The sequence below is a fragment of the Sus scrofa genome, chromosome 8, assembly GCF_000003025.6.
Source record: "Sus scrofa isolate TJ Tabasco breed Duroc chromosome 8, Sscrofa11.1, whole genome shotgun sequence".
Taxonomy (NCBI): domain Eukaryota; kingdom Metazoa; phylum Chordata; class Mammalia; order Artiodactyla; family Suidae; genus Sus; species Sus scrofa.
In genome coordinates, this window is record NC_010450.4 from 82,402,178 (window position 1) to 82,428,753 (window position 26,576).

At 43.1% G+C, this 26,576-nt stretch overlaps 1 protein-coding gene across 8 annotated transcripts; it reads right to left on the reverse strand.

Moving 5' to 3' along the window:
* Positions 6,993-26,324, reverse strand: LSM6 (LSM6 homolog, U6 small nuclear RNA and mRNA degradation associated). 8 transcript variants are annotated; one of them, XM_005666843.3, is made up of 5 exons: positions 26,176-26,286; positions 24,683-24,786; positions 18,353-18,468; positions 13,989-14,102; positions 6,993-11,000 (listed from the first exon to the last, which is right to left on the reverse strand). In XM_005666843.3, exons 3-5 carry the CDS (start codon positions 18,444-18,446, stop codon positions 10,966-10,968), a joined length of 243 nt encoding a protein of 80 aa, XP_005666900.1. In that variant the 5' UTR covers positions 18,447-18,468; positions 24,683-24,786; positions 26,176-26,286; the 3' UTR covers positions 6,993-10,965. The 8 variants fall into 8 exon arrangements, with proteins under 8 accessions (XP_005666900.1, XP_005666901.1, XP_003357054.1 ...); XM_005666844.3 differs by having other exon boundaries at positions 26,077-26,262; XM_003357006.5 differs by lacking the exon at positions 24,683-24,786 and having other exon boundaries at positions 26,176-26,324.

The following is a 26,576-nucleotide window of genomic DNA, read 5'->3' on the forward strand; positions in this document are numbered from 1 at the left end:
CTCCTAGACAGTGTCTATTAATGATGCAATGAAAGAAAAATATTTAAGAATGGGCCACAGTAGTGGCTTTCAAATTTTTTGACCACAATCTACAGAAAAAATATATATATAATTTTATATAACATATATAAATATAATATGTATAACACACACACTACATAGTATATATTGTATGTAGTGTACACATTTAATAGAAAAAGTATTTTATATCACCATGTAAACACATACATGACTGAGAATAAAATGAAAACAAAATCTAGCTACTACTAATAATTGCTATAAATGGTAGAATTTGGTTTATTTTGCTATTTTAAAATGCTGAACTTTACTCACTAAATTAATTTCATCTCCAGTACTGTATCATATAGACTGAAAAACACTTGTCTACAGAGCTATTGAGTGGAAGAACTTGGGTGAGCTAGAAGGCCAAAAATTCCTTCCAATGATGAGATTCGATAATCCTGGGTCTCCCTGTACGGTGTTATGCAGTTTTTTAAAAAACCCAAAACCTAATTGGAGGGCTTTTGTTTCCAAGTTTATTGCTTTCCCATTCTTATTCCAGCTAATTGAGCTCTTTCTTTCACTCTTGATTCTATTATATCTATCTCTTCCTATTCTACATCATCTGAAAAATCTTTTATTCCTTTACCTGATTAACCAATTAAAATGTGAAACTGTACAGAACCAAGAACAGAAGATTGAAGCTCATTTTAAGTGTAGTTGCTCCCCCCACTGTGTTTCTGCATGGATAGTTTCTTTTTCAAGAGTCAGTTACAAATCTTCCAATCATTCCAACAACTTCTCTATTTTATTTTTGTTCCCAAAGTTGAGAAATTTTGTTCAATGTGTTAAGATTAAGAGACCCTGGCTCTGGGGTTGGAAGGTTGGTTCTGAGGATGAAAAGAGGTGATGCACGCTGTGTGCTCTCGACAGTGCCTGGCTCGATAGCTGTCAGCCAAGGTGACACTGATGGTGATGATGATGCTGATGTCACATTATCTTCCTCTAGTTTAGCAGTCTAAAAACCATGCTAATTAAAATACTACCGGGAGTTCCCATTGTGGCTCATCAGTAATGAACCGGACTAGTGTCCATGTGCACACGGGTTCCATCCCTGGCCTTGCTCAGTGGATTAAGGATCCAGTGTTGCCATGAGCTGTGGTGTGGGTCGAAGGTTCGGCTCAGATCCAGTGTTTCTATGTCTGTGGTGCAGGCTGGCAGCTATAGCTCCGATTCAACCCCTAGTCTGGGACCTTCCATACGCTGCAGGTGCAGCCCTAAAAAGACAAAAAAAAAAAAAAAAATGCTACCCGGGTTTGACATGCCCTTCTTCAAGTGAGCCACACTGCCTCCTTAAAAAGTCACCCTCTTTTTTTCCCCCTAAGTCTTTTTGGAATTCTTTTGAGTATTTCTCTCTCTCTCTTTTTTTTTTTTTTTTTTTTTTTTGCTATTTTTTAGTGCCACACTGGCAGCATATGGCGGTTCCCAGGCTAGGGGTCGAATCAGAGCTATAGCTGCTGGCCCACACCACAGCCACAGCAAAGCTGGTTCCTTAATCCACTGAGCCAGGCCAGGGATCAAACTCTCATCCTCATGGATCCTAGTTGGTTTTGCTAACCGTTGAGCCACAAAGGGAACTCCATCTTTTGAGTATTTCAAGTTTTTAAACTTAAGTCACTAATCTGTTGTCTTCCTAATCCTTTCCTCCTTTTTTAAAACCAGGGCAATTGCTCGCCTCTTATTGTCTTGAATCTCACAGGCTCCTCAAGGTCACCTGCAAGTTGTTTTGTGCAGGGGGACGTAATTCAATGAGTCAGCTTGGAGGAGCTGCAGTCTCCCATATTTGGGTGGATTCTCTTTCTCTCCTAGGAATGTTCTCAGCTTGGAGATTATAATTACATATATATTTTGAAGAAAAAGAAACAAAACAAGACCTGAGTAGCCCAGTCTTCTTGTCACCTGGTAGCACCCTGTCATCCTCATTAACAAGTGGCCCGTCCCTTAGTTGTTCACTTATTCTGAAAAGCCTCCTTTCATGTGGGGTTTGGGCTTCTTGACATATTGAAGTGGTGGTTAGGGTCTTTACAATCAGAATGCTGTGTGGAAATCCCACCCCTGCACTAGCTGGGAAATGCTGAGCAAGTGCCTCTTTGTGATTCCATTTCCTCGTTTGCAAAAGGAAGAATAACATCTTGTGGATTCGATGCACAAGCTCAGAAGAGTGGCCAGCACCACATAGGCCTGTAGTACATGGTGGCTCTTACTGTCACCACACGGGACTCTGAAGCCTGATCCTTCACTTTCTCTTTGAAATTTGTGTACAGGAAGAAACTTTATAAAGATTTTTCATCTTCCAGAGTCTCTTCTCACAAAATGATATTTTCCCTGACCTTCTGAATATCTGCCTTTATAAAGGCTGGGGCACATGTCTACATTAATGCTTATTCTGTGGTACCCAAGCCAGGGTAACAAAGTCACTTTCTCCAATTCCCATCACTTCTCTGTAGGTGCGAGTTTCCTCCTCTGAGCCCAGTGTCAGCCTTACTTCCCATTTCTAAGTGCTGAAACTGTCAGCCAGACAAGCCAAAAATGTGTCAGATGGCCTCTTGAAGGGGATGTACTTCCAGCAGATGTTAGAAAGTCAAGGGCCCACTGTGCTGTAACTTGCCCCTTTGCCAGTCTTCAAACCTTCCAATAAGAATAATGGGCCTGAGGCTGAGAGGCGGTCTATCTGGAAGCAAAAATGCTTGCCAATGACTTGGGTAAATTATTTAAGGGAGTCAGGATTGTGTTTCTGTGTGGTTACTTGTCATCAGGAAGACAGCAAACAAACACCAATAAGCCAGACACCTTCAGGCACTGGGAAATACAAAGCCAAACAGAGCCCCACCTGCGAGGAGCTTCCAGTCTATGATGGCTCTAAAATCACTTTTGCCTCCTCACTGTTTTCAGTCTACACTGGAGTGATGTGTCTGAAACACACATATGCTAGAGAAGAACCTCTTTCTTCATGTTTCGTTAAATTCCTAAAGCTCTGACATCACAGCCGCTCACCCACCAGCCCTCCACGGATCACTGCTGTGCTGTGAGTGCTGCTTCCCCTGAAAGTCAACCGAGACCTTGGCACAAGCCCTCCACCCTCACACAGGAAGCTCACAGACACTGACATGGCATTCAGAAGAAGGGCGACTTTGAGAGAGATGATGCCTATATACACTGGAAGGGGTGGCGTTAGGAACCTGGCTCTGGCTTCTAAAGCTTGGTCTCTCCAGCAGTACAGAACAGGATAGGTGGTGCCAGAGGGAAGGCATTAGTTTGGCCTAAGTTTCACTCCATTAAAAGGGGACAAATAACAATATAAATCCTATTAAAAGTCTGCTCTGGTTTTTAATAAAAAATAATGGTTTTCAAATTCTCGGCGTGGTGGCTTGATTATTTACTCTGGCTTTCCTTTTAGTTAAAACAATACTTTCATTTCTCTGAACAGGCAAAACAGGTTCACTGGGGACAAGACTGTTCTAATCAGGGGGAAATCGCCTACTCTCTTTCAACCTCTCACCCATTCTTAGGAAGTATTTTAAACACTTCTTAAAATAGATGTTTCTCTTTTTCCGAATTGCAAACACAATAGAACATTTTGATCGAGGCCTGCTACATTTCTTGGCATCCTGGACTTTTTTTTTTTTCCAGGCCGGCCCGTGTTATGGACTCCCCCCACTCCACCCCGGGCGGGGGGTGGGGGGTTGCGGGCTGCCTTATGCGAAGGTTCCCAGGCCAGAGATGCACCCAAGCTGCGCCAGTGATCTGAGCCACAGCAGTTGATAATGCGCCAATCTCAGCCCACTGCGCATGCGCACCACAAAGGCCTTTCTCCCCGGCATCCAGGACTTTTCCCGAAAAGTCTCAAAGTGATCAGTTTCGAAGAGAAATTTCTTTTTGTTATATAATATAGTGAAAATGAAAAGAAGAGTAGCAAAAGTGATGCCATAAGTAAACTTGTCTGAAAAAAAAAAAAAGTATCTAACAGGAAACACAACATGACCTGGTTGGATTTTAGGCCCCATTTGTGCTCGGGGTGAGGTGCACCGGTTTCATGGGTTGGGTCCACCTTCAAGGAGTGGGGTCTGGGAAGCGCCGCACACATGGTGGCGGAGGGGCGGGGGGACACGAGGAGGGCAGTCCAGCAGCAGGGGAACTCTCACTCGGAAGGGGCATCAAACTGCCTCAGGCTTTGTTAGACATCCGAGCACACGCCTGTTATCAAGGACCATGGATCAGCCCGAGCAGGGCCAAGGAAGAAAAAGGGATTTCCACACACACAGCCCTCTTCCATTTCTCTTTTCTGTTGTCCGACGGTGCAGGTTCTAACATGAAGATGCAGCAAAGCGCTGCCAGTAATTAGTATTCAGGAGACTCCAGGGCGAGTGCACAAATTCTAAGTCATCTCAAAAAACGCCAGACTCCGCAACGCAGCTCCTGCAGACACAGCCAAGGGGCAGCGTGTACCCTGGCTGGGGTGTAAAGGGCTACTGGCCGCCTACAGATCTTTCCTGTCACACCTAAGCAAGGCGGCAACAAATCACTGTCAGCAGCATCATCTTTGAATGCAGAGGGCAGACGTCTGTGCACGCACCCTGGGACCTCCTTTCTGCAACGACTGGGAGGATGAGTGGAAAAGAAATTGATTTAGTGATTAAATGTGCGCTAGGAGGAATCCACAGAACTCAGCACTCAGGAGACTGATCAAAGAGTAGTGGGAACTGTTACTGGAGTTGCAGCCACCCCCCAAGTGACGTAGGCAAATCAGGGAACTTCTTTGCTTCCGGCTTCCATGTCTCGGAAAGGGGACCGCCCTGTTCAGAGAGATTGTGGGGATTAGCCCTGCCAGTTCACAAAGTCAAGGCCAGAGGCATAAGCCCATGATGACCTTCTACAGCACCGCTGAGGTGGAGAAACCATCTCAGAGATCTTTGCACCTGTGCCCAGACGGGAGGAACTGGGAAGAGGGTGTGAGGCAGGCTCTGCCCAACAAAGATGATGGCCCACCAACTAGACATCTTTGAACAAAGAGACAGCACATCCACTTTCTCAGGATGAAGACACTTATAAAGAGTTTCATTTATACTGAAATTGAGAGCCACTGGAACCTCATGTCTGAAAAGGGGTAAGGTTGTTTCATTTATTTATTTATTTTTTTATGGCTGCACCTGCAACATATGGAAGTTCCTGGGCTAAGGGTCAAAATGGAGCTGCAGCTGAGGCCTACACCACAGCCACAGCAACACCAGGTCCTTAACACGCTGAGCAAGGCCTGGGATCAGACCCAATCCTCACAGAGACATCTGATCCTTAACCTGCTGAGCCACAGTGGGAACTCCAAGGTTCGGTTTGAAATGCGACATACCCAGAGCTTCTGAAACAATTTACACTGCGTGTGGCTGTGATGGGAACTAAAGACTCCACAACGTGCGCACAGAACACATACTTGTCTGACTTGGGGTGATGCTTACCTGCTCTGTGGAAAGGTTTTTCTTTCTTTCTGCACTTACTTTTGAATCTAGAAATATACTAATGGGGAATATGTAAGTTACCCTGTGACAAAACCAAACCAAAACAACCTAGGCAGTCCCAGCTTCAGAAACTACACAAGGGACAATCACTACTTTCCTGTGGACTCTAGTAAAGAAATGGCAACACACCAGAACACAGGTCCCTCAACTCCAGTCTCAGTAAAGATTCTTTTTTTCAATGCAATAAACATCTGAGACTACGCAGTTGGGGATTTAGGTCTATTTCTTCCTTTAGGTAAGAAAAATTAATAATGCAAAGGATATGGTTAACATACTGTGAGGGCAGATTTTGAGTCAACTTGGCTAGGTCACAGCAGTGAGGTTTTTGGGCACACGTTCTAGACGTTTCTGTGAAGATGTTTTTTAAATGAGGTTAATAGTTAAATCAGCAGACCTTGAGAAAGGCAGAATTACCCTCTGTAATGTGGCTAGACTTCATCCAATCAGTTGAAGGGCTGAACAGAAAAGAAAAACAAAAAAAACTGACCTCCTCAGAAGAAATTCTGCCAGAAGACCGCCTTTGGCTTCAAATGGCAATTCTTCTCCAGGTCTCCAGCCTACCAGCCAACCCTGTAAATTTTGAACTTGCCAGCCTCCACAATTGTATAAGCCAGTTCTTTAAAATAAATGCGCCCAACAGATAAAGACAGATAGACAGACAGACATCCTATTGGTTCTGTTTCTCCTACTACACATGCTGTGATGAATACTACCATTGTTCACCAATACTTCTGGACTTTTTTCCTTCTAGGTGCATGATGAGATTATACTTAACTGAAAACTTAAGGTAAACTATGGCCATGTAACTTGCTTTGGCTAACAAGAAGGGAGGGGAGGTGTCTGGTGTCACTTCTATTCCTTTTTTTGCCCTTTTTTTTTTTTTTTTTGTATTTTTAGGGCTGTACTTGCGGCATATGGAGGTTCCCAGGCTAGGGGTGGAATCAGAGTTGTAGCCATGGCCCTACACCACAGCCACAGCTATGCAGATCCAAGCCATTTCTATGACCTACACCACAGCTCAAGGTAACGCCGGATCTTCAACCCACTGAGCGAGGCCAGGGATGGAACCTGCATCCTCACTGATGCTAGTCAGATTTGTTTCCACTGAGCCATGACGGGAACTCCTGTTGACAGTTCTGAGCAGAAAGCTTGGCGAGTCCAGACATGAGTCTTTACATTCTTCCCCCAGGGCACCAAGCCTTGAGTCACTCTAAGGTCGTAGAAACCTAAGAGGCTGCCTCCCTTTGTCTGGGCCCCCAGGTGACAGGAGCAGAGTCCCAGCTACTGGTCCCTGTGGATGTATTGCATGAGTAGAAATCATTTGTTTCAAACCAGAGGTGTGTGGGTTAAGATTGATAAACCATCTGGAAGAAAAAAAGTTGTCCCGTATCCTAGCAAGATTCATTCAAAATTCACTCAACATGCTGATTACAAATTTTTTATTTTTTCATTATTAACAAGTTCAGTAGGACTTCTATTTGACATCATCTCTGAACAGTGAGTGATCTGGGATGCTGTATACACATGATGGTTAATGAAACAGTTTCTCTCAAACTACATGTCAACTTTTCACAAACTGGCATCTCCTTTAACCCAAATTATTGGTAGAATATTATGCCAAACCCACCTGCATCCATTCCATTATAAAACTTGGAATAAGTGGCATCCATATAGATTTGCACATTTTGAAAACAAGACCTCAAAAACTAGTCTATCCCAGCTGTTCCGGTGTTTCATGATTTTATGAAGAGCCTAGAATACATATGTCCACCTTCTATTTGTTATAATTCCCAAATTACTACTAAGAACAGATAATCTTTCAATAAGGCGACTGAATCAAAACAGAAAATCTGGCTTTTCCTAGATGGAAAAAAAATAAAGATGGGAGTTTGAACCACATGGGCCTGTGAGGAAATGGAATGAACAGATGGAGATCATCAGATTTCAACATTGCCTAGTCCTAAGGTTATCTGAAATTTCAAGACATGAACGTACAGTTAAGATGATCAAATCCATCTAAAGTGTTCAGATTTTTAAAAGCATTCTCAAAGATTTGACCCAATTAAAAAAATATATATGATAGCACCACTTTCTCCCGTAAATACCGAAACCTACAAACTTAGTATAGAGAGTATGAAAGAAATTATGGAGGGCACAGTGACTTTTCTACTCCCCACAGGGCCTAGCACGGCGCCAACCTCCAGTTATCAGTCAGGAAATGGGGAACTGACTTGTGTTCCCACTTCCTCGGGTCGCACTGCCTGGTGGCTCCCGGTCTCCTAATGAAGGCAGCAGCTAAGGGAGGCGCAGAGCAAGCATCAGTGAGGGTCACATCAACCACCCCACCACTTGGCAGGCACTCCTCCTGCCCACCAACTTCTGTGGTCCCACTCCCACCCCGGCTAACTGGCCTGCAACTGGTGAGTCAAATCTGGTCAGTCAACAATGGACTGGGTGCATGGGCGCACTGCCATGTAAGGGTACAAAGTGGAATCAAAGCAGCTGCTGTATATTCACACCGCAACAGTCAAGACTCTTAGGTAGAGTCCAGCTCAACAAGCATCAGGGGAAAGCTTAGGAAACACAGTCGTCAGAGCCATGCTGCTGCGTGCAGAACCTTGTGGGACACAAGAAGGTCACGAGGGACAAAAACTGTAGTTTATCTTCCTTTCACCTATCATTTCTTTTTGTGGTGGAAAAAAAAGACGGTTAATGTAGTCTGGCTGTAAAGAATAGTCCTGGCCACAGAATGGGCCGAGATTTGCCTCTGAGTAGGATAGCTAGCCTATACGTGGAGGATCATTTGCTGTGAGGACAAAGGTCAGTGCCAGTCCACAGTAAGAGAACACACTGGCCCTCTGGCCTGGAATGCTGCACTGAGGTCACTCATGAGTCAGTGTCATTACCAAAGACAATGTCTCCCCCAGAGGTTGTTTCTATTCTTATAGATTATTTTCGCCTCCCGGGTGACAAAGCAAACACAGCAAGTCACCGTTTTGGTTCTCAGACCTTAAGGAAATCCCCCAAACATTTACGATCTGTCACATAATGAGGCACCCCCAGCCCACACACCACAGCGCCCTGAGTAAAAAAGCTGAAGCTGTAAACCATCTCTCAAGAGCACTCCCTCACTGAACGCTGAGATGAGAACATGGGATCACAGCACATGTCTGCCATCTGTATTTGTACTTGTCAACAGCTCTGTTTTGGGATAAACAGTTTTGAAATAAGAATCAATTCGACTTGTGGGAAGATTAGCCAAGGAATAGCTCAGAAGACCAAAACAGAACATGAAGTCAGAGAGTCTAAAAAAAAGAAAGAATTAAGCACAATTTTGTTTCTTGCTAAACACTCTTTGTCACAGCTCAAGAGAAAGAGCATGGTAGCCAGGGTTTGGGGCAACGAGATAGGGAAAAATATATTTACTCAAGTGAAAAACTCTCCTACCCAGAACAAAAGCCTTTGCTACAAGGCAACTAGAAATCATTCACTGACCTCTATGAGACTACAGTGAAGAAGAAAAAAGTAATTTCAGCATTTACACTTTGTTTCAAGGTTCTGCTACGTGAAGGTATACACAGGGGACGATTTGCATCGGTACAAGTGAATAATACAGGCCTTTATTACCATAAAAATGGCAGCATTTCCCAAAGTCGACCTTGATTAAAAGTAGTTCCGTGGTTGAAAACACCACCCCGCCACAGCGCTATCAGTGTAAAGAGATGGCAAGGGGAAAATAAAGGCATGTGCAGAAAGGGAGTTGGGGGAAGAAGTGAGCAAAAATAGGATGCAACAGATTGGTGAGAGATAACAGTGGAAGCAGCTGATGTGGGTAAGTGAAGGGACACAGTAACCTGGCAGCCTCATATTCTACAAAGCAAATGAGAACAGGTATGAGCCACTTGGAGGGACATCCATTTTCTCCTTAAAAGATGTCATTTATAAAAGAGCAAATTGGCGATGTATACTTACAGACTGGACCCTTTTCAAGCCCCTGTCAGGAAGTGTTAAATTATTGAAGCATAGTTTTACTTTTGGTGTGCACACAGTAAAATCTTGTGAAATGTTTCTGTTCACTTTCCCAAGTTATTAATTAAGAAATAATTGTTTCCAATTACTCTGTGATCTTTAAACCAAAACCAGACAAAATATCACACATGCTTCTCCAGACCCAGTACCGCCCCACCCTTCCCTCCTCTCCCGTCCTGACCCCACAGCCTTCAACCAGGAGATTGTGGACACTCGCATGGTGGCTCCTGGAACAGGAACGCTGCTTAGAATGGGAGGGACGGAGGATGGCGGCCAACATGGCGGTCCCACAATTGTCTGGTGTTCACTCAACCGCAGTGCCCAGTTATATCTGTTGTTCCTAGAGACAGTGTAAACTGTGCAGGGAACACAGCAGGGCTGGGCAAACCTCGAGAATAAAGCTCAACCTCTCAGCAGGAGCCGCATGAAGCAGAGGGGCCGCCCTGTGCCAAGCAATGTGATGCTTGTGCTCTGGCCCTGGACAGTGTCACTGGACAGAAGGGCTTCCTAGCAGCCCCTCCCTAGCGAGAGGGAGGACAAATCCTTCCCGTCATAGCTGAGCAACTGGAAGCTGAATGAGTTTACAAACTCCAGGCCTCGCTTTAACCTAAACACCTGCCAGACTGCATGGGAATGCCCCCGCCCCCTCCGCCACCACCCGCCCCATGTTCACAGAATAAGGGAACGGCGGCCAGAAAGGGGATCGGAAAACCCACCAAGTGCATGGCGAAGGGGGAGATGCAAGATGACTGTGCATTTAAATGGAAGGTCTTCACCTCCCTCGCATCTGAAGCCTTGAGAATCTCCCCCAGCTCGGTTCAGAGTCCTGCTCTTTCTGTGCAGCTGTCGCTCTTGGAGCCCAAATCTATTTCCTGTGGAAGGGATGGAACCAGAGGCTGAATATCTGGTCGCAGGGACCCTTTGCCGTCTCAGACCAAAACTGCACACCTTGTGGAACATTTCCTTTCAATCAAGTGTTTTGTACAGCACATGGAAGAGGATGTGATAAAAAAGGCCCGCTCTATGATATTTTAATTATCCTCAGTCAGTTCAACCAGTAAAGCAGTCAAATCAAACGGCATTGCTTGCAACTTCAATTACAAATCATACAGGGAGAAACTGATTCTCTTTTCTTTCTTTTAAACTGTGTCTCCTGTACACTGGCATAAGATAAAAGAAAACGACTGCAACTTGAATATGAAAGAACACTTTACAGTTAAATCCACAATTGTATATATTTATCTTATTCACATGTCAGTGAAAAATCACAACTGTTACAAAATAGGACAAATTACATGACAAAAGAATCAAAAAACTTAATAAAAAAATATATCCCAGTACGAAAAGTATTGTACTCTTGGTGACTTTACATCCTCCTCTTCTGGGTACTTATGTACAACACTGAAAAGAAAAAATGAACACATTGAAAAAAACTGTATCATAACAGCAAGTTTTAAAAGCAAACAGATGTTAGTCTGGCAGCTCTGCAGATGTCAAAGGAATTTTCATATCACACAATACATTCTACAACTACCATTAGAATAATTTTTATGACTCTGGACCTGAGTTTGACTTTTGGTAGGACTGTGTTCTGATTTTAGCCATATATCTGACTTCAGATTAAGTATAAAGAACCTATATTCGTTCATCTCCTCAATATAATCACTAAACTTCCTGTTTATTTTTTTAAATTGCATCAGGATAAACAAGAGCTGAGGAGTTTGTTATTTTCGTTAAAGATATTCAAGTCCTAATTCTGAGTTCCCTGTAAAGAATCAACCTTTGGTGTTAGCCAAAGTTTTGCTTAGTCTTCTTGTGACCACCCAAACTGAAGTCTGAGGATACGTGGTACATATGAACCAGACCATATCTGATGACTGGGTTGCTCCAGAGACCCTTCCAACAGAGGGGTACCTACCGCTACCCCCTCCCCTCACTCAGATTCTGACAGGTTTGTTCAGAGTGAACATTAGGAGATATCTTGATCAAAGCATAGCACAGGCTGATCAAGTAAGCCAGGATCCTCTTTAAGAGGTAAGGATGACGGGAGTTCCTGCTGTTGCTCAGTGGTAACGAATCTGACATGCATTCGAGCCCTGGCCTCACTCAGTGGGTTAAGGATCCGGCGTTGCCATGAGCTGTGGCTGTGGTATAGGCCAGCAGCCGTAGCTCCCATTTTGACCCCTAGCCTGGGAATTTCCATATGCCGCAGATGTGGGCCTAAAAAGAAAAAAAAAAAGGGGGGGGGGGATGAGAATTATGGAGCCTAAAGATAACAGCCACTGATTACCCTGTGGAAAAAGTTCTATGGAGGGAATCACCGAAATAACAAGTTTGGGCTGCAGTGTGCATGTGACAGGATCCACCCTATCACCTCTCACAAAACCAGCAGCTGACCACTATCAGCTGCCTTGTGATGGGAAAAGAGCGTTAACATTTCTTAGTAAATGGAAAAAGTCAAATAAGAACAATATTAAAAATCAGAGGAGAAATTCTACACATAGGAAGGACTAAAAAGGTCTATATAAGATCACGTGACCCCAATGTTTATAGAGTACTGTTCACAATAGCCAAGACATGGAAGCAACCTAAGTGTCCATCAACAGAGCAATGGGTAAAGAAGATGTGGTACGTGGATACAATGACTCAGCCAGAGAAAAGAATAAAATAATGCTATTTGCAGCAACATGGATGGCCCTAGAGAGTATTATACTAAGGGAAGTAAGTCAAACAGAGACAAATACCATATGATATTGCTTCTATGTGGAATCTAAAAAAATGATATGAATGAACTTATAAAATAGGAAGAGACTCATGGTCATAGAAAACAATCTTATGGTTACAAAAGTGGAAAGCGGGGATAAATTAGGAGTTTAGGATTAACATACACTATATATAAAATAAATAGCCAACAAAGCCCTACTGTATAGCACAGTAGTTCATTATACATATGAACCACTTTGCTGTATACCTGAAACTAGCAACACTGTAAATCAACTAAACTTCAATAAAAAGTAAAAATAAAATAAAGATATGAAGTGAAGCAATATAGTACTATAAGGACAGGAGACAGAATACCTAAAATAAAAGCCAGGATATTTAGTTCATAGCAAAGAGATCCAATTGTTAAGGGGGCTGAAGAAGTTATCTAGAACTAAAGAATGCACATTAATAAAAAACCCGAAATCAAGGCCAGAGCTCCATTTGGGGGAATGGGACCAAAAAGTGGGGACAGGCCAAGGGATAATTCCCAGTTTTGATGTCTCCCCCCTCTCCCTCAAAAGTCAGTTCATACGAATATGACTCTACTGATAATGAGTTTTTAAACAAAGGACTTAAAAGTAATCATAGTAATCTGTAAGTTGATAAAAAGCTGAGTAACTTCAGATCCATATTTCTGCTGTCACTTTTGCCAAAGTAAAGGAAACAAACCTCCCACAAAAAAGCATTTGAATGCTCAACAGTAAAACAGCACAAGTTAACTGCCAAATGATGCAAACCAAAGATAGCAGAGAAACTGGCCACGCTCATAGCTCCGGCTGCTGTGGGAGAGGCGGTGTGGGGGAATATAACACACTGTCTTCAAGAGAACCGCGTTCAGGAATTCCTGTCATGGCTCAGTGGTTAATGAATCCGACCAGAAACACTGAGGTTGAGGGTTCGATCCCTGGCCTCGCTCAGTGGGTTAAGGATCCAGCATTGCTGTGAGCTGTGGTGTAGGTCGAAGATGCGGCTCAGATCCTGCGTTGCTGTGGTTCTGGAGTAGGCCAGTGGCTATAGCTCCAATTAGATCCTTAGCCTGGGAACCTCCATATGCCACGGGAGCAGCCCTAGAAATGGTAAAAAGACCAAAAAAAAAAAAAAAAAAAAAAAAAGAGCGAGAGAGAGAACTGAGGTCAGTGTACCAAGGGCCCCTGAGCCCCTCATCAGTAAAGGGACGGGAGAAGGAACTCTCTAGTTCCAAAATGTCATCAATCAGGGAGTTCCCATCATGGCTTGGAGGAAAAAAAATCCGACTAGCATCCATGAAGATTCAAGTTTGATCTTCGGCCTCGCTCAGTGGATTAGGAATCTGGTGTTGCCATGAGTTGTGATGTAGGTTGAAGACACAGCTCAGATCCCATGTTGCTGTGGCTGTGGCATAGGCTGCAGTTAGACTGCAGTTCTAACTCAACCCCCAGCTTGGGAACTTTGTGGCTCTAAAAAGCAAAAATAAATAAATCAATAAATAAAAGAACTGGTCACTAAAGATCTGAGATGTAAGAATTTAAAAAGAAAGCAAAACTAAAACTGAACTTTTAAGTTACCTAGAAAACCTGCTGGCAATCTGATTACGAACAGAAAGGCACACTCCGGACATTGCGTAACTGTAGAGTGCAGGCGTATTACCATTGTTTCCTCGGATAAATGCGTCCCCGTACTTGTTCTTCAGCTGTCCGTTTACATACTCCTCCGTCTGTTCCAAGGCTATGTTCATGTAGCCGTCCAGGCACGCCAGGACCCCTGGAGATGGAGTCAGTCCGAGAAGACGTACAGAGCACAGTTGAAAATTATAGGGTCTACTGGGAGCTGACAATCTCTTTACGCATTAGCTCTTACATGGTTAATATAAAAATTCATACTGTAAAGGAATCAATGGACTGAAGCACAAAAACAGTCTCTGCTCTCCTCTCCACTGGCCTGAATGGAGGCTGAGATGCGTGCAACGTGAAGGCCTCTCACACCCACTGCTGGCGGGGAAACATGACAGGACGTATACCAACAACAGCGACTTTTAAAGCCGTCACAAAAAGTAACATGGTACGACTACTGCAAACAAAATCCCAGGCTCTGAAAGCTAAAAACAGGACTGGGCAATTATGCAGGAACAAATGACCACTAGCCAAGACCCCGCACATCCAATGGTACTTCTGACTTCAATCACTAAGTGAACTCGGGTCTGGCAGGTTGATCTTGTTCTGTGTACATCTCCCGCAGCAGACGAACGTACCCCAAGGTTAAGAGGAAGTCTCCAGAATGTGCTAAAATAAAGAAGCAGAGCAGACAGCAGGTGCCCCTGATAGAACATCCTAAAGCTGTGACTCGAGGAAGAGCAGCTTGAGAACGCGGGATGACATGTCACAGCTCTCTGTGTGGTCCCCGTTAGAACATCTGCAAACCCAGACTAACAGAGAGACGCAGCCAAGAACATTCTAGGGAGCTTTCAAGGAAACTGTTCAAGCGAGATCTTTTTAATTGTGTTAAGATGGTACCAATTTTGCAAAATTTGACCTGATGAGCTTTTTTAAAAAAGACGAAGATATATAAGCCACTAATTCAAGTGGTGTTTTCTAGGAAAACAACTTAAGTAAAAACAAATACTATAAATTTGATTCAATTAACCAAGTTGATAGCTTAGCTTAGTCTCAACTTCGTTAACATGCTCCTCACTTCCTGCCTCTGCCCCTATTATCCTCCAAACAAAAAAGTTCCTTTCACAATTGTGTGTGTAGTGACAGTGTAAGACAGTAATCTCACATAATTCTGCTAGAAGCTGCAAACTTTCGAAGCATCAGGATGGACTGTGAACAATTAATATCAATTATTCCCTATCAAAAAAAGCTAAAGATAACAACTTTACAGATTATTTCCTGCTGTATTACTTTATATCTAAACCACAATCATAAATGAGCAAGAAACTTGAGATATGACATGCAAATGTTTCAAAATTAATTAAAAGCACTTAAAATAAAATGTTCACCTCTAATAAAAATATTCTCATAGCAAAGGTTTTTTTAAGGACAAAGTTTTTTTTTTTTTGTTTTTTTTGTTTTTTTTAAGAAAAAGGTTCCAGGAGGTTGGAAGCCCTTCTCAAAGGGACTAAGCTACAATGAGTAGCTTCTTCAAACTTAAAGGGAAATTGCTACAGAAAGCTGGGTTTTTTCCTTTTTTAAAAAAGTTATTAAATCACATTCTTTTTTTGTTTTTTTGGGGGGGGCACACCTGGGGCATATGGAAGTTCCCAGGCTAGGGGTCAAATTGGAGCTACAGCTGCTGGCCTACACCAGAGCCACAGCAATGCAGGATCTGAGCCACGTCTGCGACCTACACCACAGCTCATGGCAACGCCAGATCTTAACCCACAGGGCGAGGCCAGGGATCAAACCCACAACCTCATGGTTCCTAGTCGGATTTGTTTCGCTGCACCATGATGGAAACTCCTTAATCACATTCATATTCTCTACAGTATGCTCTCAATAGTGTACAACATTTTGCTTTAACAGTATAGAAACCATGAACAGACACCCATAAAAGGAGAAAAATTATGGTTATTGCCCTGATGGAGAGCCATTTGGCACCGTCTTTGACTCTGAAACCCTAGCCCAGGGAATTTATTATAAAGAGGTACTGGGACAAGTGCTCAAGGTACATGTTAAAGGAGCAGGGTCATTTACAATAGGAAAAACTTGGTAAACACCTAAATGTCCATTAATAAGACACTGGTTAAAAAAAACAAAAACAAAACTGTGGTCCATCCACTCGTGGTATTCCTATGCAGTCATTAACCACTCTATATTGTCAGAGAACTGAACACTTTTTTTTTTTTTTTTTTTTGTCTTTTGTCTTTTTGTCTTTTTGTTGTTGTTGTTGTTGTTGCTGCTATTTCTTGGGCCGCTCCCGCGGCATATGAAGGTTCCCAGGCTAGGGGTTGAATCGGAGCTGTAGCCACAGGCCTACGCCAGAGCCACAGCAACGCGGGATCCGAGCCGCGTCTGCAACCTACACCACAGCTCACGGCAACGCCGGATTGTTAACCCACTGAGCAAGGGCAGGGACCGAACCCGCAACCTCATGGTTCCTAGTCGGATTCGTTAACCACTGCGCCACGACGGGAACTCCTGAACACTTTTTTTAAAGTTAAAATTAATCAGAATGGATGTATAACTGATCCCACTTATGTACACTTTGCTTATCTGGAGACAGATCCAAACTGCTAAGGCTGATTATCTCTGGATAGTAGAATCATTTAGCTTTTTTCCATATATTTTTCTCCATTATTTGCTTTGAAATTTCTTGGAAAAAGAAAAACATATTTTTACCTTCATAAATAGAAAAATTTTCACTAAAGAATAGAGAGAAAAAAGGTCAGGCTGACTGATCTCCTCAATAAGGTGGGTGCAGAAGATACTGCGCTCATGTCCCCGTAATCAGCTGCTGAATATTCTCTAGAAGTCTGATCCCTCCTTTGGGCCCAGAGGAGTTCAAGGGTGGAAGGAGCACATGAAGACATTATAACATCTCAGTATTCAGCATAAATCCACTAAAAAAATCAAACTAAACTGGAGATATGTTATTAATGTCAAGAAACTAAAGCAGTACATAAACTGCAGAGTATTTCTTAACAAGTTTTGGAGTCAAGCCTGAGTCTGAATCCTAGCTCCTTCCTCACTAGGTAGGGATAATCAGCAGAGATCTCAAAAGATTTATGTGAAGAGAAATGAAAATTAAAGCGATTCACACACACTGGACCCATAGCGAGCTCTCAATAAAGCTAAGTCCGCATGCATGGAAAGTGGAAAAATCTCAAGAGATTACGCTCATTATTTAGGAAAGAGACCAAGAATTAATCAGAAAAGAGACCAAGAAAAGGCTTTAAAACTTACTAACGAATTAGTTACCTATACCTGTGAAACATTCTCAGAAATTTAACTATCTTAATTTTGGAAGATTAGGAATAAGGTTACTTAAAAAAATGGAGTTTGATACCATTCCTTCCACACAGTTAATTTCGGTAGTGTCGCAGCCCCTTAAAAAGTTCATTTGATTCTCAAGAACAGAAAGGTGTTTTTGGATACCCCACACATTATACAAGCAGGAAGTTCATGCAGTAAATTGACACTGTCCAAATAGTTGCTTGCCAGTCCTGACCACTTCCTCGAAAACAAGTGCTGTGGGGCCAATGTGTTCTTCTGTACCAGTTATTTAAGCCTGGCTACCACCAGGAACTCGGACACACAATTTCAAAGCAGAGGCAGGAGTCAGGAGCCCCAAATCACAGCACAAGTCAGGCACTCAAGCTCTGCTGTCAAAGCTCTCTAAAATGAACGACCTCAGAGTTCCCACTGTGGTACAGTGGGTTAAGAATCCAACTGCAGTGGCTCAAGTTGCTGCAGAGGAGTGGGTAGAGGAGGGGGTTCGATCCCCAGCCCCAAGCAGCGGATTAAAGCATCCAGCGTTGCCACAGCTGTTGCGTAAGTTGCAGCTGCAGCTCAGATTCAATCCCTGGCCTGGGAACTTCCATATGAAGCAGGTGCAGCCATAAAAACAGATAAATAAAATAAAATGAACTACCTCAGGGAGTTCCCGTCGTGGCACAGTGGTGAATGAATCTGACTAGGAACCATGAGGTTGCGGGTTCGATCCCTGGCCTCGCTCAGTGGGTTAAGGATCCAGCGTTGCCATGAGCTGTGGTGTAGGTCACAGACTCGGTTCGGATCCCGTGCTGCTGTGGCTCTGGCGTAGGCTGGTGGCTACAGCTCCGATTCGACCCCTAGCCTGGGAACCTCCATATGCCACGGGAGCAGCTCAAGAAATGGCAAAAAGAAAAAAAAAAAAAAAGAACTACCTCAGAGGTAGAAGAAGAACTGGGCATAAAAATTATTGACAACCAATGCTTTTTTGGTCTACTGGGTACTGAGGTTAATAAAATCATTTAAGTCACCTTTACTTCTTTAGTGAACAGCAGTTCTAAGGATGAAGCATAGAAATAATACCTCGATAATCCACTCCAGAATTTAATTTTACCACTACTGGTCGTCCAATGATTTGCTTTAGGAAGTCACTGGGTGTTTGCTTCCGCAGACTCATTTTAACAATCCTGGTCAGAAATCTGAAAAGGAAAGCAACAAAGGTAAAGATGAAAAGTTAATTATTCAACGAAAAAGCCTGGAAGCTCTTAACACATTTATGGGGAATCACGTGGAGTCAGCATCCTTCGACCACACACCTACAACACGCGACAGCTAACATGATTCCAGTACTTACCAGGAACTGGACACTCAGCTAAGCCCTTTACATGCGCCCCCTAGTTCAGTCACACAAGAACCCCCTGACACGGCCTCGTCACAGAAGAGCCCCATGTCTCCAGAGCCCCTGTTCTGAAGCACCTGTCACCACTGTCCCCGCCCAAGTCAATATACCCATTACCCCAAGACCACCCCCTCCGCTTAGGGAATATTTATTTTATGTTGAGCGCTCTGCTGAGATCCTGAGAAACACTCAGATGTAAGCTTTACAAGAACCCTGGGAAGAAGGTCTTAATAGCCCCATTTTGCTGATGAAAATTAAGATACACAGATACATTATTTCCTAATTCCCTAAATGTGACAGAATCAACATTAATGTTCAAATCAATCATATTTTAAAGTTACCTACTGTTTATATAACGTTTATATAATATTTACAACAACTGATGCCAAAATAGTACCTCTGGAAAGAATTATAATCATAATTGAGAGCTAATATTTGAGTGTACTACAGGCTGGCACTTATGTAAGCACTTTACATGTATTAATCCACTTAGAGCTCGCTGAGGTAGGTATTGTTTTAACCTCATTTTACAGATGAATAGACACAGGAAGGGCTAACCATCCGGCTCAATGTCACAAGCCAGTAAGTGCCTGGCCAGCCCAGGTCTTAATCACATCTTTATGAACCTTCCTGAAAACTGCTAATGTAGCCCAAGATTTTGACTTAGCCTATTATAATTATGGCAGATGTACACTCTCTATGACAAAGAAGCTTAAAAAATCAAGAATAATAGGAATCTGAAATTGGGAAAGGGCTGGACACAGCCAAACCAATCACAGACCTACATAGCTGCCCATCACTCCTTTCAAAACTCATCTTGTTTTATAAGCTCTCTCTCTCAAAATACTTGGGTAAGAAAATAAAATAGCAGTTACTTGAGCAAAAACCTTGGAAATTAATTTTTCTGTTTCAGTCAAATTCAGCATCACTTTTATTTAGTAGCCATACAGCATTGACACTTAAAAATTAGCATGGATATGATACCTGAAGGACTCCCCTCAAGAACTCAAATCTTTTTTGTGTGTATTTTCAATGGAAATTTTCATTAAACATTCTTTCCTAAATGGCACTGTTTATTTCACTTAAAGCCCATCCACTCAATAATCTAAATTCAGGTTTAAGATCACTGGAGATTTTCTCAACCTGAATCCCTGTAGGCTCAGCAATTTAGATAAGCTAGAATGCTACATTATTGGCTTTTCATTTGTTTAACAATTATGTGTATACACATGCTGCAAGGAAATTCAAAAAATACTGTACCCAGGCTCTGGCCTTAAAGAACCTGGAATCTTGAAGAATCTACACTCTTATTTAAACTGTTATTTAAAATTCTGGTTTTGAGTAAACAAAAATGATCATGATTTAAGTCAAATAATTTTCTCTAACCAAGAAAAATCAACATTCCAAGTTAAATAAAAGACAAATTTCAAAAACTAGTCCTGGATTTGGGGTTGTTATTCAGTCCTTCTCCCTCCAGTCCATCTCCCCAAGGCTTGAAGGATTTTTCTAATGTGATCAACTGTTTTGCTCAGAAATTTTTAACTTTTCTACTGAATTGCCAGTTTATTTATTTTTAGCTCCAGAGATTGAACAGATAAGTGAAATTACAACTACTGTTCAGACAATCACGATTCATGACTCAGATCACAAAACAAGGTTATTTATGCTGCTTTGAGCCCAAGGAAAAAAATTATAAAGTAAACACTGTAGCAGATTCAAAGCCTTTGATGAATTTGGAAAGGAGAAATAAATCTTCCCATTCATCTACAATATGCCTTATTTCTGCCTTGAACACGTGCTATTTTCTGGTTGAACGGGTCTAGGAAGATAACACTGAAGGTCCCATAGAAACTCAACCTGGGGATCTTTGGTTCATTTCCCACCAGATGCTATGTCCGATCAAGCCAGCATCTGCATGCACAAAACTGAGAGGCAACTAGCTGTTTATTTTGTGCTAAAGAACCACTAAGATGCATTGTGATGTGAAAATCTATTATGACCTACCTTGTCCAAAGTTAAAAGTTAGTGACAGATAAAATACAAACCTAGACTGTTAGTTGCTTAACTGATGGTATTACTTAAAAATGTTATTAATACTGTCTTTTCTCACCTTTTAAAAAAGCATATATTCTTCTAAGCTCATTAAAAACCACACTCTGCCATTAAGCCTCATCTTTACTCTAATTAACAACAATCTCTTTCTGAAGGCATTCCACACTTCAGATTTTCTTGAAGCACCAACCTGTCAGACAGCAATAGGACATGCCTTGGGCCCTCAGAGTTTACACTCCAAAGGGGGCATGAACAAGCAAATGGAAGAGTTTTTAAAAGCTGTATGTGTTTGGGTAGAATTAGGCAGAGAACAGCATAGAGGAGATTCACTTAGCCCAGGCCTGGCAGATCAAAGAAAGATTTCAGCTGAATGTGAAGGAAGGTGGTCCACTGCCTAAAAGGGAGAAATCTTAGCAAAGACACGGTGATGGTGACAAGTGTGTTTGGATTTGAGGAGGAAATGCTACAATGGCAAGGAGGACATGACGCAGCCACAGAAGCGGGTAGGGCCACAATCACGGAGAGGATGGGAAGTCAGAAGAGAGCATGGGTCGTTTCTCAAATGTGAATCATCTGCATCACCTGTTCTGGGTCAGGACCTTGTTTGCAAAAGCCTAAAACATTCTAATGAACTGGCAAGCGAGCGAAATCCTTCTGTCAGTGGTGAGGACCATGGGAAGGTTTTAAGCAGACACCTGCATGAGTCTTCTTTAAGCAGACTTGCACCTTAGACAGTAGACTGGAGACGGGCCAGCTCACCTAGTTTGGGAATCACAGTTTCTCATTTGGTGATTTGGCACTATTTATTTACTACTTTTATATGCTTTACTGTGGGTTTTTTTCGGGTTTTTTTTTTTTTTTTTTTTGATCTCTTTACAGCTGCATCTGAGGCATATGAAAGTTCCCAGGTTAGGGGTTGAATTGGCTGCAGCTGCCGGCCCACAACCACAGCAACGCAGCACCTGAGCCGCGTCCGCAACCTACACCACAGCTCAGGGCAATGCCGGATCCTTAACCCACTGAGCGAGGCCAGTGATTGAACCCACATCCTCATGGATACTAGTCAGGTTCTTCACCTGCTGAACCACAAAGGGAACTCCTACTTTTTACTGTTTTGTAGTTTTTTCTCTCTCAAGAGACTGGAAGCCACATGAAAGGAGAGACTACTACCAAGCTTCTCATTTACTCTCTAGAATATTGACACTGTGCTAAATCTCTTGAAAAAAATTTTTTTAAAGTTATTTGGAAAGAGGATGGTTGCTTCAAACACATTTTATCCATCACTTTAGGAGAGCATATCTTTTACATTTGTCTTCATTAGGTTTCCGTGGTACTCTCTGTTACTTAATGACTTGCCCATAAATCCATTTTGTACGGCTAAATTGGTCTTGACACCACAATTTTTCCCATGACTTGGCTCATGTAATTTTAAGTTTTCATCTTTTAAATTGGATAAGGCAGAAGGAACAGTTCTGTTTCTAAAGGAAGGAAAAAAGCCTCTTGAACCATAGACATATAAGAAGAAAAAGAATTCATTTCTTCAGGGTCACCTTGATAAAACTTCCCTTCAAAACTAAAGCCAGGAGTTCCTGTCGTGGCGCAGTGGTTAACGAATCCGACTAGGAACCATGAGGTTGCGGGTTCGATCCCTGCCCTTGCTCAGTGGGTTAACGATCCGGCGTTGCCGTGAGCTGTGGTGTAGGTTGCAGACGCGGCTCGGATCCCGCGTTGCTCTGGCTCTGGCATAGGCTGGTGGCTACAGCTCCAATTCGACTCCTAGCCTGGGAACCTCCATATGCCACTGGAGCAGCTCAAGAAATGGCAAAAAGAAAAAAAAACAAAAAACACTAAAGCCAAAATCACCCTCTATGCCTTCCCTCCTTTCCCTGACTCCTACTCAGGCTTTTTTTTTTTTTTTTTTTTTTTTTTTAAGGTTTCTTTCTTTCTTTTTTTCAGGCTTCTCTTAAATGACCTATTTTCATAAATGGCTATTAAGTCAAAAGCACTATATTTTCTGGCAGAAGCTACTAAGGGGTCTGGTATGATGACATCTGCAGAGGGTTTTAAAAGAGGGGGGGCAGAAAATCAAAGTTTATCATCCAACTATGTGCCAGGCAATGTTAGAAGCCTGAGCAGTTCACACAGTAACCCCATGAGGAGGTGGGCAGAACTAAGGCTTGACCCCAAAGCTCAGGCCCTTTCAAAGGGTACAGCTGCCCTTTTGAATACATCAAGATTCTCTTGTTAAACCTGGGGGATGGTCATAGAGACAGTGAGAGACCTAACTGGAGAAAATGCCCAAAGTGATAAAGTATTGCAAATTAGCCTGTGAAGATTTATAAGGAATAAGAACAGAAAGAAGCCTATTCAATGTGACTGAGTCGTGTCACTGAGCAGAAGACGTGCAAATCCTTCTTTCTTGGCAAATGTTTACCATAAGCTTTCACTTACTCTTAAAAGTATTTATAGTTTAGGGTAAAAAAAAAATTGAAAAATAAAAAATAAGCAATGAAGCATAACACTACAAGCTGAGTAAACGCAGCTGTAGACTAACTCATCTCCAGTGCCGGAGAGGGCGTCAGACACCAAGACAAACAGCCATCTACACATATCCTTTCTGAGACAGTGGACACTGAGCCCTCTTCTGACGGCTCCAGACCAACCCCTCCTCCCCTCTCTCAAGAGAAAATTTTGACTTGGTTCTCTGTGCACCCAGAGCACCCCTCTCACTTGCAGTTTGGGTCCTTGGCAGGCTGTCCTGTAGTTTCCCTTTTTTGCTGATGAGTCTCCTACAGTGGGTTCTAAGCTTCTTGGGGACGTGTTATTCACTTGGTGTCCCTGGCACCAAAGCACACTGCCCAGGCTTATGGAAGCAGTGCTTAAGGGCAGTGCCAAGGAAAAGCTCTCCTCTCCCAACTATGGTGCAGTGACAACTATTGTACAGCATCAGCCATGTGTGTAAACAGCTACGACACAGGGATATCTTTATTGCTGACCACCAAATAAAAGATGGAGAAAACAGAAATGCTTCTGGGTTGTCCAAAAGCCAGCTACATCTGAATCAACACAGATACCTATGAAAATGAAGACTCCTGAAGCCTACTCCTACTCAGACTCTCTAAGTAACGGGCACTGTTACTGACATTCTATAAAGTTCCCCAAACAATCCCCATTTGCAAATGGTTCTCCTCCAGGAGTGATTTTAAACCCCACCTCAGGGACATTTGGAAATATCTGGTTACACTATGGGTTCTCCTGACTGAGGAGGGTGGTACCACTGGTACCTAGGACGTAGAGGCCAAGGATGCTGCTCAATGTCCTACAAAGCACAGGACGATGCCTCTGCAACAAGGGATTATCTGCCCCCAAAAGTCAGCATAAAGGCTGAGAAACCCTGCTATAAGCCCTAAATCAAAACACGATTGTTCTCTGATCTTAAAGCCACAGGAGTTTTAAAAACCCTTCAAGGGTTAACAAGTGAGAACCAACAGCTAAATTCTAACCAGATGATAGAGTATAAATTATAATGTATTATTTTATTCCAACACATAAAGAATCTGAAAACAACCATCAAAAAAAAAAAAAAAAAAATTCCCTTGAAGGGACTGCCACTGCCATTCTGAATAAAGAATTTCCAGTCCTGGTCAGGAAAACAGTCGCCTTCCCATTTTTCAGGGCTACAGCTCCCTCAGATGATCATAATCTCTGCTACTTGGAACAATTCTAGAACAGTAGAATATGAAAAAATATGTATGTGTGTACAAAAATATATACATATACATATAATCAAATCACTGTGCTGTAACCTGAAACTGATGCAATACTGTAAATAAACTACACTTCAATAAAAAATAATTAAAACAGTAGAATAATCCAAATGCTGTCAACATTTTTAAAATTCTAATACTGAGTACGCCACAGTTTAGTGAGAGACCACCTGCTGCAGCATAAAGATTACTCACTTGGGAGGCAGGAAACCTGAGTTCTAATCCCAGTTCTGCTACTTAATTAGCTGTGTGCCTTGGATTACTCATCATCTCACCCCTGCAGGACTCAGGTTCCTCATCTGCAAAATAAGGGAGTTATGCCAGGTGATCACCTAAGTGATCATCCTGTTCCAATATTCAGTCAGCCTATGCAGTAACTCCACCAATACACACACACACACACACACACACACACACACAGACATAATCCTTTGAAGAATCCTGCACAAAATTCAAGCAAGGGGAATTGCCACACACCACCATTAAAAAAAAAAAAGTCCAAAGAGGCTCAACCTTGGCGGTTGAAATATTAGAAATGAATTACTTTTGGTGAAAAAGGCAGTCATACATGAAAGAACTAAATTACTAAAACTTTTTTGGAAAACAACTTGCCAACGGGTATGAAGCCCTTAAAAGACCCTACAAGATCACAGCATCTATTCTGTTAATTTCACGTCTCAAATTAGTTCAAGTTAATCATCTGAAATAGTTTTTTTTTTTAAAGGTTTATCAAAGTATTATCTGGAATACTAAAACGAAGCAAAGATTCACAAACACCCTAAATGCTCCAGCCAGGAAATGGTTAAATAATTTATAGGACCAATCAAAAAAAAAGATACAAAATTAGGAGTGATATTTAGGTTACCACTTTTAAACGAAAGTGGAAAACTAAATACATTTTTAAGTGATAAAATAAGTACAGCCTCAGCTCAAGTAGAAACTAGCACACACAAGTATAATACAGACTGTAAGTGGAAGGATACCGTGTAATACTAAACTCTTCTGTATTTCCAATTTTTCTATTAATCCTGTATTAATAAGGGGTGGGGGGAGGTCACACTCTCAAGATTACCTGCATCATCCTATTTCTAGACACAAACAAAAATACTTGCTGTGAACGCGCGCGCGCGCACCCCTACACACAAAGCCGTGGTGACTATACTTAACACCAGCCAACTGCAGGCATTCGCAACCAGACAACTCGCTAAGTGGCTATTCCAGCTCTTGATGGCTGAGGGTTAAACGTAGCCACCCCGTTGTAGCAGAGGCCAGGCAATTCTGGGAGAAGTCTGGCCCTGGGCTCGGGGTCCGCTTTCCCGCCGAATCCCCGACCTAATGGGGTTCCCTGCGGAGCTTCGCCCACTGGGAGCAGTCTCGGAAGCCAGCTCGGTGGGGCCTGGTCGATGCCGTTCCTCCCCGCGTGGTCTAGGCAGCCCTCGGGGAAGGGCTTTCGGGGCCTGGCTCAGGAATCCCGGCGCCGGGGATCCCAGTTCTCCGGGCCACCGCACGCGCCAAGGACCAAGCACGAGCGCGGCACCTCGCGGGGACCCGCCACCCGCAGGCTCCGGAGTCCGCGCTCGCTCCCGCACCTCCAGGGGCTGCCGGCCAGGTCCCGGGCTGCCGCTCCCGAATTCTGCCAGCGAAGGAACACTGGGGCCTCGGACGGCCCACGAGTCCGAGTGGCTCACCTCGCGGCCGGGAACAGAACCCCAACTCCGGGGACCCCACAAGCCCGGCCTCCGCCAACCAACCCGGCAAAACCGCAACTGAAATCGCCCAGGGGCGGCACTTTTCTGCCTCAGCCAATCATTGCTCCTCATGACTACGGCAGCCCGCGAGGACCGAAAAGGCCGCACCTCGGCTGAGCGCGCAGACCCCAGAGTCCTGGTTGGCTCGAAGGCGAAGTTGGCGCTTTGGAGTCAAAGCGGAAAGCGCTGCTGCTCTCTTGTAACGGAAAGCAGACACCAACACCGTCTCCTCCCCGCCTCTAACAAAGAAAAAAGCAATACTGGAAGTGATCTTTTAGCCAGGATTTCTTTTAGGCAGAAATGTTAAGAAATATCTTGAAATGATAGGAAACTGGAATTCA

Coding starts and splice junctions, on each gene's coding strand:
- LSM6 (XM_005666841.3), bottom strand. CDS start 18,446: ATGAGTCTGCGGAAGCAAACACCCAGTGACTTCCTAAAGCAAATCATT. Junction 14,103..18,352: donor TTCTGGAGTGGATTATCGAG/GTATTATTTCTA, acceptor CTCCATCTCCAG/GGGTCCTGGCGTGCCTGGAC. Junction 11,001..13,906: donor ATTGCCAGCAGGTTTTCTAG/GTAACTTAAAAG, acceptor TTTTCTTTTCAG/TGTTGTACATAAGTACCCAG.